General features: G+C 45.0%; 1 protein-coding gene across 1 annotated transcript in view; it reads left to right on the plus strand.

The window, feature by feature from the left end:
- Positions 1–14,208, plus strand: part of LOC141133447 (complement C3-like) — a 174,436-nt gene that overhangs the window by 57,523 nt on the left and 102,705 nt on the right. Inside the window, exons 8-12 of the mRNA XM_073622829.1 lie at positions 318–420; positions 3,706–3,826; positions 3,901–4,016; positions 7,270–7,413; positions 10,081–10,293. Coding sequence (XP_073478930.1) covers positions 318–420; positions 3,706–3,826; positions 3,901–4,016; positions 7,270–7,413; positions 10,081–10,293 — 697 coding nt within the window. The remainder of the gene's footprint in view (positions 1–317; positions 421–3,705; positions 3,827–3,900; positions 4,017–7,269; positions 7,414–10,080; positions 10,294–14,208) is intronic.

Raw genomic sequence — 14,208 nt, forward strand, 5'->3', positions numbered from 1 at the left:
GCATTAACACAGCAGTATTTGTTTTTCTAAATCCACTCTGTAGTATTGTTTTATTACCTATTGTTCCTGCCAGTAGATTTTTTTCTTATATTGAACTCCCTGTACCAGGGTGACAACACTGTTTGTTTTACAGTACAATCACACCGCAGTGTTGTCACCCTGTGGACAGTGTCCTTTAAACTGACTTAAACAATATAAATAAAAGTTGACTGTTGTAATTACCCCCACCACCACCACCAGAGTAATATCATTTTTTCATACCCTGCACCTTTTACTTTTGCTGAGCATCAATGCCTAACAATTTCTACATATCCTAGTTTTCTGCATGGGAAGCCGGTGGAAGGTTCTGGATATGTGATGTTCGGAGTGATTGATAATAATGAGAAGAAGGGCCTTCCTGACTCTCTTACCAACATTACGGTAAGAACAATGAACACCTATGGCTCAGAAAGTACTATCAAGAAGATGTCTATGTATTAGGGTATGGCCGAGAGAAATTCTACTCGGGATGAATTCCTTCATTTTGGGAAGGAGGGAAGGCAGTAAAGTGGAGCATGGGGTTCATGGAGCCCTCTCGTCTGTTCTCCACTAATGTTCAGAGATCTTCTGCCCTGAGTGCCCCATATATTCACACATTGGCTCTAATGCCCCGTACACACAATCGGACTTTCCGACAACAAAACCGTGGATTTTTGTTGGAAGGATGTTGGCTCCAACTTGTCTTGCATACACACGGTCACACAAATTTTGGCCAACAATTCCGAACTTAGTGACATACAAGACGTATGTGTTATCTCCATTACGAAGGCTAGTTTTACAAGACCGAGCACTTCCGGCTCGTATTTGATTCCGAGCATGCGTAGACTTTTGTGCGATGACGGAAAGTCCGACAACAAAAAATTTGTTGGCGGAAAATTTGAGAACCTGCTAGCCAACATTTGTTGGCAGAAAGTCCGACAACAAATGTTTGTTGGAGCATACAAACGGTCGGACTTTTCCGCCAACAAGCTCACATCCAACATTTGTTGTCAGAAAATCTGATCGTGTGTACGCGGCTTTAGGAATCTGCACAGGAATTATAGAAACAGCTGTGCTAGTGGTGGGGGTGGTCATCTCCTTCCAGGATGTCCACCGGTGGTGAAAGACACCATACCTACTTCAACCAAAACAGGAAAAAAACTGTTCTGAAATAAAACCAGGCAAAGTATAGGGTACTTTTGCGGTTACTGGAAAAATGTTGAATACAGTACAGACATGTTAAACTCAGGGAATGTTAAACTCAGATTTCGTACATGTTCTGACTATGGTTTAAACAAACTGCTAGCAGGTTTCAGCAGGCTTTCCATAAATTTCAAGTAGTGCTGAAGCTTACTGCTAGCAGCTTGTTTAACCACTGGACATCCATAAGACCATTTACTGTATAAACATCCTTGCCTTTAAGTGGTTAAAACGAGCTTACGGCTGCAGCTGAACTTTTGTAGTAGTAAGATAATGGTGCCCTCCTCTGATTCCAACTGCAGGGGTTCCCAGGCCCTCCCATTCCTCCGGGAAGCCCGGGACAATGGTAACTTACTTTAGGATGCTCATCAGGAGGAGATTGAGAAACATCCATTCCCCAATGTCCTCTGTGATGGATGAATCTGGAAGCAACAAGCATTTTGTCACTTCTGTTTTCAGTTCATGCATTTCCTGGCATCTGTGGCCAGGAAAGCAGCTAATCAAGCAGTATATGTGCTTGATTAGCTGCAGTGGAGGGCAGGGAAAACATTGGGAGTCTAATAGCCCCATTGTGTTTGCAATAAAAATAAAAATAAGTTAAATATAATAAAATAAAAATAATAAAAAAAAATCAAAAGTACCCCCCATTACCCCTTCACACAAATAGATTCAAACACAAGCAAAAGGACACGAATGTGTACGTAAAAATCAATTGCGCCACAGATGTGAGATATCGATATCGATAGTGCCGGTGAACACTCGGAGCCGTTCAGATGCACTCGGAAACACTCGGAAATACTCGGAAACACTCGGAAATACTCTGTTCCCTCTCCGAGGGTTTCCGAGTGCATCCGAGCGGTCTCTGAGTATTTCCGAGTCTCTCTGGCGCCCCCCCCCCCACATCTGGCCACATGCGGTACTGCATACAACAGAAGTCAATGTGGAACGAATGATCTTCATTTTCTATTGACTTCTATGGGGAAACTTGCTTTGATATGCGAGTGCTTTGGATTACAAGCATTTTCCTGGAACCGATTATGCTTGTAATCCAAGGTTCCACTGTATTTATATTTTTACCAAAAATGATTATCTTGTGTTTGGGTGAGCTAAAATTAATTTATTGCGTGACATAAAAATATGCAACTGCCACAATTTTGATTCAACAGGGCCTATGCTTTCCGAAAAAATATAATTGTTTGGGGTTCTGGGTAATGTTCTAGCAAAAATGCAGATTTTAATGAGTGGGAAAAATTAAATAATTGCCCCTGGATTTCAAGTGGTTAAAGTGACAGTCAGCACTTCTGCAAAACTGGAGTTAAATGGTACTTTATAGGCTTCAACAAAGTTTGTCTACTTTCTGAAAATGCTTGATCTTACACAAGCTAAAACCTGTGCAAATAAGAGGGTCTGTGTACACAGCCTTTTTTATTTGCATCAGAATTGCTTCACTCCCCAGTCAAGTCAAAAGGAATGCAAAAGCAGGTCAGCTGCAACTGTAATTAATTTTCAAAATAATGCAGGTGGAATGAACCTTAAAGTTTCTTAAAAAAACATTCCACCAGTAGATGAGTATGGGTCATTTCTGCAGGCTGGCAGGAGGCCATTGAGGACTAAATGTCTTCCTGCTATGGGCTCCAGGCACAAATCTTGGGAAGGGCAAAATTTCTATTGGATACTGAAATCCTGCGAGATTTGGGAGGTCATATTTTATAAATAGGAGATTCTACTTCATTTGGTGTGCTTGTGGTGTGGGAATAAGATAGGGACATAGCTCCCGCTGGTTAGGGACAGTGTAAGAACAGTATCAGGGAGAGGTACCTCAAGGAGGGAAAGTCTACCATTGGCAGCTATGTGACCAAGCAATTCCATAGCCTCCTCCAAGGAAAGTGCTCCTCTAACGTTCTGATATGTTACTATTGTAAAGTGCCTTGTGGATAAGGTATGATATATTACTATTGAAAAGATAAAGATAAACATTGCCATCTTCTGCCTGAAAAAGTGTATGACCAGCAACCTACTGTATGTAGTGCTATTGCTGTAAACTGCCTTATTTCTGTGATCATTCCATTTCTATAATATTAACAATGTTTAAGCATTGTTCTGCTTCTCCAATCTAAGCACTGAAAGTGTGATCTCTATGTGTGATCCAGTTGTGACAAGATAGCTGCACATTGCAGTCTTAATATAATTAGCAGACAATTACTCAATCCAAATGACATCCTGCAGATCATAGAAAGCTTTAATCCAAACCCTGTGCAAATCTTCACGGACAGACATCAGAGGAATCAAAAAAATAAAAAATGCTCTATGTATAGCTCCGGCAAAGAACCATTTATGTAAACTCTCCAACAACCTAAAAGCTGTTTAGTCCCAACCTTCCTTTAACTGAAGGCTAGATACACCCCACCTACATAACCAAATATATACACGTTATAAAAAATATACAGTATTTACAAGACCATGAATGCAGACATTTTTTATTTTTAGCTTAAAGATGGGAAAGGAGAAGTGAAACTGCAGAGGTACATGATCACCGGACGATACTTTGACCTATCCCACCTCATTGGAAAGTCTCTCTATGTCACTGCAACTATATTGACCAATGCAGGTAGGAAAAGTACTCAGTGTTGGTCTGGAGTTTCAGCAAAAAAAGATAGACTAACATTTTCATGTGTCTTTCAGGCAGTGATATGGTGGAAGCAGAGAAAACTGGGATTCCAGTGGTAAACACCGCATTCAAGATACTTTTCACCAAGACCTCCAAGTACTTCAAGCCTTCAATGCCCTATCTGGCCAAGGTAAGGCTGCCCAACACTTACTGTGGCAAGTACGAGAAGGGCTTACACTTGCTAATCCTTGTAGATGGTTCATTTATTTTATTTTACAGAAAATGTGGCAAGAGTCTCAGTGATGAAGTAAGACATGCAGGCATGGTAGAAGTAGAAGCCAAAACATTTAAACCTTAAAGGGGCCTTCCATTTTACGTTTATTCCTGCATAATTACATCAGGTGACTTTCTGCTATACCCTCAACACATCTTACTTTAATTCAGGATAATAGGTTGCAGAACTGTGTTTCAGGATTTTGTGTGCGTGTTGGAGAATTTAACCACCTAACAGTTTCTTCTACCTGTTGGACACTCTACTGGTGAGATTTCGGTGCTGAGGTTCTGGGTCTCCACACCAGCTATGCTTGTTACAAGGGGCAACCACTCTTCCTGCTGAATTTTATATTTATTTTATATTATGGAGAATGTAGCAGGAGATGCTGGAATATACAAAGGTGGGTGGAGCACCCAAAGTTCCAAAGTAGACAGGAACAGAGTGTGGAATTATGACAGGGAGATGTCATTACTGGGGTCTTTAGGACATACAGTATACTGTAAGAAGCCAGGGTCCAACGTAATCTAAATTAGCACATTTCATTTGGGCCATCTGTCCTATTGGGTAGGTTTCTCTTCACTTCCTGTACCATAGCCAAAACAGGTGAAAGGAAATTCCTCAAATTGATTGAATCCCTGGTTGTCACCATGTAGGCAGGTACAGTCTGTTTTTTCTGTCTGTGGTACCACAGCATGGAGAAGAAGTCCAAGGGAAACACCATTTGTCTATGATTTCCTGGGTCAATGGAGTAGCGTTCAGGTTGGATATACTGCAGCCATCTGACCCTTGGCAGCCATCTTGGGTCAGCAGATCTATTTAAGTCCCTGTCCCAGGGTTTGGCACACATTCTTCCATGTGGCTAGTGTAGGGAGACTTGTTAAGTAGTAGTGGTAGGGAAAGGTTCCTGACGAGGAGGAACAGGCTAAGGACTCTCTTTCCTGGAAGGGAGCTTCCCCTCCTGGGACTGAATCGGCAACACTCTACCATATGAAACAGCAGCTATCGGCACCTCTCCTCAGCCACACCTGATTACATTGAACTGTGAATTATTTCCCTAGTAATGCTCTCCCACCAGCTTGTCTGTAACATTGGCATTCTGTTCAATACAAATTCCAGGTTTTACTGCAATTGGACTCTGTTTGTTTACTGTCACACCACGCTCCACCTCCACACAACCAGATCTAGTGTCCCCGTTGGGGATTTCCTACCTATTCCTGTTCTAGGGACAACCCAAAATTTAGGATTTTCTTTTACTTTCACTCATGGTGATAGCAGTAAACAGGACAAATAGAGATGGTGAATCTCCTTAACAGGACCACAGACAGAAATAAATACCTGACAGGATTTCCAGCCCCTCTACAATCTATCTGACACAAAAAAAAAGCTTTGCCTTTAGTTATATTTTATTGATACAGTTTACTCGCCAACATTTGTTTTATCGCTTACCACCCACACTAAATCCTATAGAAGGGTACAGCACAGCTCCCCAGGATGTCCCTGGATGTCCTCCCATGTGCGTACCTCCCGCACAACCACTCAGGCACGCTCTATGATTGCTGTGTGCCTTGGACACAGCGTATCACAGATTGGGGTAAAGGGCCAATCACAGCAGCCCTTTACCATGTAATCACCTGTGTCCAATCACAGACATGCCGAATATCGGCTTTCCTTTCCTCACACAGAGACAGCATGTGAGGAAAGGAGAGCCGGTCTGTGGGTACACAGTGAGTACATTGTGAGGGCACTGATTATCAGTGCAGTCCCATCAGTGCCCATCAGTGCAGTTTATCAGAGCCCACCAGTGCCACCTATCAGTGCTCACCAGTGCTGCCTCTTCAGTGCGGCCTGCTCAGTGCCCATCAGTGCAGCTTATCAGTGCCGCTTCATCAGTGCCCTTCAGTGCCGCTTCATCAATATCCATCAGTGCACATCAGTGCAGCCTCACCAGTGCCCATCAGTGCCGCCTCATTAATACATCCTCATCAGTGCAGCCCCATCAGTGCACACCAGTGAAGAAGAGAAGTTACTAATTTGCAACATTTTATAACAGAAACTAAGAAAAACTTAAAGTGTTGCATGACCGCTCAGTTGTCATTCAAAATGTGAAGAGGGTAAAAGTGCCCAGTATTAAAGTGGTTAAGGGCTTTCTTTGTCCAATTTTATTTAAACGTAAATTTCCTTGCACTCGAATTTCCCACGCAGGGGTTTCACAATTGCACAGTGTGCAACACAAAACTACAGTCTCCTGGCTATAAAGCAGCCTCATGCAGGCTACACTAGCTTTCAACAAACCTATTAGATCACGATTTCTCCAGCCAGAACATGACAGTATTTACATGATGCTCCTGCAACAACTGTATCTTCCAAGTGTTGGCCTGGTCAGTGAAGAAAGTCAGAGACTCCTAGCCTGTCCATGCACCTGCTGCTCATGGGCAGCACAATGATCTCCTCAGGAGGGTGGAGCCCTGAACTCTACTCAGCTTCCATACCACAAGGCTCGGTTCACACGGGGGCGACTTGTCAGGCGACCTAGCCATCTGACAAGTCGCCTCCCGTTCTGTACAATGGAACCGTTCTAATCGGAGCGACGCAAGTCGCTCCGACTTAGAAGAAAGGTTCCTGTACTACTTTGGGGGCGACTTGCATAGACTTCTATACAGAAGTCGTCTTGCAAGTCGCCCCGGCAGTCGTGTGCAGGTCGCCTCGGTGAGGCGACCTGCAAGTCGTGCCGCCTCTGGTGTGAACCGAGGCCAAGGCCTGTCCAAATTTGCACAATCAATAGTTACTGGTCATTGTCAAAATCTGGACCTAGATTGGGAGGCTCCTTGACACACAATACTCTACAAAGCCTCTAGGCTCAAGAACCCATACTAGGATTTAACAATCCTGGAAAAAACTTCAAGGCTCAACTCATATTTAGTTACTCTATATGTGAACTCCATTTCCCACCTGAAAATAATCATTCTCATTTACTGCTCCTTTTTTTTCAGTATATGTCTAAAATATGTGTTAGCTCTGCAATTGCACTAATTACAACCGCAAAGATCAAAACCACCATTGAATAAAATGGTCCAGTTCTCGTATGCAGTTTTCGTGTGGTGCTCTGTTGACCTCAACTACTCAGGTATAAAAGAGGCCCTACTCTTAGATATATTTTTTTCTTTTCCAGATTTTGCTGCAGAATCCTGATGGCTCCCCAGCCCCAGGTGTTGAGATTTGTACAGTGGATGACACATGTTCTAAAACCAGCACAGAAGGCACAACTGTAATTATTATAAACACCCAATCTAACGTCCAGGAGTTGAAAATTCTTGTAAGTGCTTGAAGACAAGCGAGTAAAGGAGTAATGTACTCTGTTTTAATGTGTAATTGTCATTTTGTAGTCATTGGGAACACATAGAGCATATTACATATTTTAAGTCACTACAGGATGTACGAGCTAGTGGGAGGAACCACATGTAGCACCCTCCTAGAGTAGAATGCAAGGTATATTTCATTTTTGACTCCTTCCGTAATCAAGCAAGTAGTGATTGTTTGGTCTGGTCTGGTCTGTTCAGGGTTTCACAGGCTGTGATTGCTTCCCCCTGCCTCTAAAGGAAGTTTCTAGAGCTTAGGGAGGTAGAATTCAATCACCAGCCTGAATATTGATCAGGGCCTAGCCGATTCCTGGGGAGGTGCAGCCAGATGGTGGCTGGGGAGCTGATCTAGTCTAGAGCTCTGGAGAGATTGTCTTTCCATAGTAAGGAGAGTTTTAAGTCCAAGGGGGCTAATGCCCCTGAGGCAGCCTGTGGACTGTGTTGCTGTTCTGTGAGGTCTCAGCGGTGGCACAGCTGCGACCTGGAAGTGATCTAGTACTGACTGCAGTACTTTATCAAAGTAATCTGGTTTAAAGAAGGACCGTCTCACTCACTGGATCATGTCTGGAAAAATCTGGAAGGTGGCTCAGAAGCTGAGTTGATTCCTGGTGACCGTGTGCTTTTGGGATATAAGTGCTAGAGATAGATTGGACTGAGACAGCTCTTATAGGGTCTGAGATACTGGTCATTTAACTATCCTTAGCAGATTCCTGGACTGTGAACTTCATGAAGAGTACCCTCCTGTGCAGTACAGTGTTCCTGAAGTGCACCGGGTACCTACAGCTGTGCAATTGTGCAGAATAACCAGGTGCCAAAGAGACCTGCCTCATGGCCCCCAGCTGTGAAGCTTTGAGTCTGTTCAGAAAGATACCTCATGGTTAGGGATGAGCTTCGTGTTCGAGTCGAACCCATGTTCGACTCGAACATCGGCTGTTCGGTCGTTCGCCGAATTGCGAACGATATGGGCCGTTCGCGCCAAATTCGTGTGGCGCGTCACGGCCCATAATTCACTGCGGCATCGCAGTGCATTGCTTGCTGATGATTGGCCAAGCATGCACTATGACCCGCATGCTTGGCCAATCACAGCGCCGTCTTAACAGAGAGCCGTAATTGGCCAAAGCCAAGGAGGCTTTGGCCAATTATGGCTCAGGGGATTTAGTACAGGCCCCACACTATATAAGGCCGCCTGCACGGCGGCCCTGTGCAGTGTGTTCCGGTGTGCTGAGAAATAGAGAGAGAGAGAGACAGTGTCATTTCATTTGAGTTAGCTAGATTAGGCAGGACAGTCAGTAAGTTAGCTGCACTTAAAGTGTATTGTGTATATATATGCATCCCAGGTGTTGCATATATATATATATATACACTGTATTCAGTTTAGCTAGATCCGTTCCGGTTATCTTCTAGACTATTTACATTTAGTGCAGTGCGTCCTGCTCACAGTGTTCAGCTAGATCCGTTCCTGTTATCTTCCTACTGACAGGCAGGCTTGTCTTGTTACAGTATATACAGCTACCTGAAGAAAATTGCTGGTGTTCTTTTGATCCTATTAGTACCACAGTCAGGCAGCTAGACTATTTACATTTAGTGCAGAGCGTCCTGCTCACAGTGTTCTGCTAAACCTACAAGTTAGTGGGGTGCGTCCTGCTCACAGTGTTCAGCTAAACCTACAAGTTAGTGGGGTGCGTCCACCTCACAGTGTTCAGCTAAACCTACAAGCTAGTGGGGTGCGTCCTGCTCACAGTGTTCAGCTAGATCCGTTTCTGTTATCTTCTTACTGACAGGCAGGCTTGTCTTGTTACAGTAAATACAGCTACCTGAAGAAAATTGCTGGTGTTCTTTTGATCCTATTAGTACCACAGTCAGGCAGCTAGACTATTTACAGTTAGTGCAGTGCGTCCTGCTCACAGTGTTCAGCTAAACCTACAAGCTAGTGGGGTGCGTCCTGCTCACAGTGTTCAGCTAGATCCGTTTCTGTTATCTTCTTACTGACAGGCAGGCTTGTCTTGTTACAGTAAATACAGCTACCTGAAGCTACCTGGTGTTCTTTTGATCCTATTTTTCAGCCCTTGTTTAACAGGGGCGTGTAATTACAATTTTTGATGCAATTTGTATTGCAGGGTCAGCTGTCAAAATACAATAACTGCAATTGGAGAATGATCCATCCATGCTGTAGACCACTGGTTCTCAACCTCAGTCCTCAAGTACCCCCAACGGGCCATGTTTGTAGGTTTTCCTTTACTTTGCACAGCTGCTTTAAATCAATATCAATGACATGGTATTTATAAGAGCTATTTTATCGAAAGGGAAGTTCCCAAAACATGGTCGTTGGGGGTACTTGAGGACTGAGGTTGAGAACCACTGCTGTAGACCATAGGCTGAATGGAAAAAATCTATTAGTGAATAGCCAGCTTTAGGAAAACTGCACTTTGGACATTTATTATAATGGTTGGACACATTTAATAAGAGATATTATACACTGTATTAGCATAATGACATCTTTTTTATATTTCTTCCTCTCCAGAACTTTTTAGACATTTGTGAATGTGTAAAGATTTTTATATATTTTTCTGTTTTTATCTTCATTGATCAATAAAGCTGTGGTTTGACGATTTATTTTACTCTAGGTGCGGACTAAGGCTGTAGGTATTCCTGATCACCGGCAGACTGTAGGCTCTTTGACTGTGACAGCTTACAAGCCATCGAGCGAATCGCAAAACTACCTCCACATTGGTCTCACGGCAACCCAGGTCAAACCGGGTGAAAACTTGCAAGTTCAGTTTTATATGAAGAATGCAAACCCGAGTGTCCAAAGAAGCATCACCCACATCACCTACATGGTAGAACCTTCAAACTATCTATCCTATTTAAAAAAAATGCTCTTGTTGTTTATTTCTTAACCAGTTGTGGACATTGGGCGTGATTCAGAAGTCCAAAAAAAAACAACATCGAAGTACACAGGGTGTGGTATGCCCTCTCCTTCCCTGTACCTAACCTTATTATACTGGGTAAAGAAAAAGGATCCTTTATCCTGAGGACGTATCAGAAAATTTTACTTACCTCCTACTCTACCTCACCACCTTGATTCACTCACAGAAATACTTGGGAATACATAACATTCCCCCTGCCTTCTTGCAATGTCAATAACCAGCTATAGTGCTCTCATGTGGAGTTGAGGAAAGGAACCTGCTTAGCCTATATAAGATTTAACAAGCTCAAAGAGCTAAAGCTTACTTAAGGTTACAGGTATGTAGATACTGTTATGCACCTCAATGGGGAGCCTGAGATGGTGAGGGTGGCCTCTCTTACTGCTCCAGTCCAAGCACCCCTAGGTAGTAGGATAGAAAGTGCAATGACGAAGGAGTGGCAAGAATGTCGGTGGATGGTGATACCACTGGTGTCACTGGAACTCGTCAAAGCTATTGTCACGTAGCTGGAAGTGACACCGAAATGAAGAGTATAGGAACAAGTCAAGGTCAGCATCAGGTTGACCAGGTGGCACCAATATGGAAGGCATTGCCAGAGTCAGGTTCAGCAACTTGGGACAGGCCTTAACAGATTAAGAATTAGCAACTTGGGACAGGCCTTGACAATGTCATCGTCAGCAACTTGGGCAGGCATTGACAGAGTCAGGATCAGCAACTTGGGACAGGCCTTGATAGAGTCATGGTCAGCAACTTTGGGAAGGCATTGACAGAGTCAGGGTCAGCAACTTTGGGCGGGCATTGACAGAGTCAGAGTCAGCAACTTGGGCAGGCATTGACAGAGTCAGGGTTAGGGAACTTGTGACAGGCCTTAACAGAGTTAGAATCAGCAACTTGGGACAGGCCTTGACAGAGTCATCGTCAGCAACATTGGCAGGCATTGACAGAGTCAGAATCAGCAATTTGGGGCAGCCATTGACAGAGTCAGGATCAGCAACTTGGGCAAGCATTGACAGAGTCAGAATCTGCAACTTGGCAGGCACTGACAGAGTCAGAATCAGCAACCTGGGCAGGTATTAACAGAGTCAGATTCTGCAAACTGGGGCATGTATTGACAGAGTCTGGGTCAGCAAATTGGGGCAGGCATTGACAGGGTCAGGGTCAGCAACTTGGGCAAGCATTGACAGAGTCAGAATCTGCAACTTGGGCAGATATTGACAGAGTCAGAATCAGTAACTTGGGCAGGCATTGACAGAGTCAGAATCAGTAACTTGGGGCAGGCATTGGGAGAGTCAGGGTCAGCAACTTGGGGCAGGTATTGACAGAATCAGCAACATGGGCAGGCATTGACAGGGTCAGAATCAGCAACTTGGGCAGCATTGACAGAGTCAGGGTCCGCAACTTGGGCAAGCATTGACAGAGTCAGAATCAGTAACCTGAGGTAGGTATTGACAGAGGCAGGATCAGCAATTTGAGCAGGCATTGACAGAGTTAGAATCAGTAATTTGGGAAGGCATTGACAGAGTCAGAATCAGTAACTTGGGGCAGGCATTGAGAGAGTCAGGGTCAGCAACTTAGGGCAGGTATTGACAGAGTCATGGTCAGGAACATGGACAGGCATTGACAAGTCAGGGTCAGCAACTTGGGCAAGCATTGACAGAGTCAGAATCTGCAACTTGGGAAGGCACTAACAGAGTCAGAATCAGCAACCTGGGCAGGTATTAACAGAGTCAGATTCCGCAACTTGGGGCAGGCATTGACAGAGTCAGAATCAGTAACTTGGGTTAGGTATTGACAGAGGCAGGATCAGCAGCTTGGGACAGGCATTGACAGAGTCAGAATCAATAACTTGGGGCAGGCATTGACAGAGTCAGGGTCAGCAACTTGGGGCAGACATTGACAGAGTCAGGGTCAGCAACTTGGGGCAGGCATTGACAGAGTCAGAATCAATAACTTGGGGCAGGCATTGACAGAGTCAGGGTTAGCAACTTGGGGCAGACATTGACAGAGTCAGAATCAATAACTTGGGGCAGGCATTGACAGAGTCAGGGTCAGCAACTTGGGGCAGGCATTGACAGAGTCATGTTCAGCAACATGAGCAGGCATTGACAATGTCTGGGTAAGCAACATGTGCAGGCATTGACAAGTCAGGGTCAGCAACTTGGGCAAGCATTGACAGAGTCAGAATCTGCAACTTGGGCAGGCACTGACAGAGTCAGACTCAGCAACCTGGGCAGGTATTAACAGTCAGATTTCGCAACTTGGGGCAGGTATTGACAGAGTCAGGGTCAGCAACTTGGGGCAGGCATTGACAGAGTCAGGGTCAGCAATTTGGTCAAGCATTGACAAAGTCAGAATCTGCACCTTGGGCAGGCATTGACAGAGTCAGGGTCAGGAACTTGGGCAGGCATTGACAGAATCAGCAACTTGAGGCAGGCATTGACAGAGTCAGAATCAGCAACTTAGTGCAGGCATTGAGAGAGTCAGGGTCAGCAACTTAGGCAGGTATTGACAGAGTCATGGTCAGCAACATGAGCAGGCATTGACAGAGTCAGGGTCAGCAACATGGACAGGCATTGACAAGTCAGGGTCAGCAACTTGGGCAAGCATTGACAGAGTCAGAATCTGCAACTTGGGAAGGCACTAACAGAGTCAGATTCCGCAACTTGGGGCAGGCATTGACAGAGTCAGAATCAGTAACTTGGGGTAGGTATTTACAGAGGCAGGATCAGCAGCTTGGGACAGGCATTGACAGAGTCAGAATCAATAACTTGGGGCAGGCATTGACAGAGTCAGGGTCAACAACTTGGGGTAGGCATTGACAGAGTCAGGGTCAGCAACTTGGGGCAGGCATTGCCAGAGTCATGGTCAGCAACATGAGCAGGCATTGACAGAATCAGGGTCAGCAACTTGGGGCAGGCATTGACAGAGTCAGAATCAATAACTTGGGGCAGGCATTGACAGAGTCAAGATCAGCAACTTGGGGCAGGCATTGACAGAGTCAGAATCAATAACTTGGGGCAGGCATTGACAAAGTCAGGGTCAGCAACTTGGGGCAGGCATTGATAGAGTCAGGGTCAGCAACATGGGCAGGCATTGACAAGTCAGGGTCAGCAACTTGGGCAGGCATTGACAGGGTAAGAATCAGCAACTTGGGGCAGCCATTGACAGAGTCAGGCACAACAACTTGGGCAAGCATTTACAGAGTCAGAATCTGCAACTTGGGCAGGCACCGACAGAGTCAGAATCAGCAACCTGGGCAGGTATTAACAGAGTCAGGGTCAGCAACTTGGGGCAGGCATTGACAGAGTCAGAATCTGCACCTTGGGCAGGACTTGACAGAGTCAGGGTCAGGAACTTAGGGCAGGCATTGACAGAATCAGCAACTTGGGGCAGGCATTGACAGAGTAAGAATCAGCAATTTGGTGCAGGCATTAACAGAGTCAGGGTCAGCAACTTGGGGCAGGCACTGACAGAGTCAGAATCAGTAACTTGGGGTAGGTATTGACAGAGGCAGGATCAGCAACTTGGGCAGGCATTGACAGAGTCAGAATCAGTAACTTGGGGCAGGCATTGAGAGAGTCAGGGTCAGCAACTTGGGGCAGGTATTGACAGAGTCATGGTCAGCAACATGAGCAGGCATTGACAGAGTCAGGGTCAGCAACATGGACAGGCATTGACAAGTCAGGGTCAGCAACTTGGGCAGGCATTGACAGGGTCAGAATCAGCAACTTGGGCAGGCATTGACAGAGTCAGGGTCAGCAACTTGGACAAGCATTGACAGTCAGAATCTGAAACTTGGGCAGGCATTGACAGAGTCAGAATCAGTAA

This window comes from Aquarana catesbeiana, linkage group LG03, assembly GCF_042186555.1.
Source record: "Aquarana catesbeiana isolate 2022-GZ linkage group LG03, ASM4218655v1, whole genome shotgun sequence".
Taxonomy (NCBI): domain Eukaryota; kingdom Metazoa; phylum Chordata; class Amphibia; order Anura; family Ranidae; genus Aquarana; species Aquarana catesbeiana.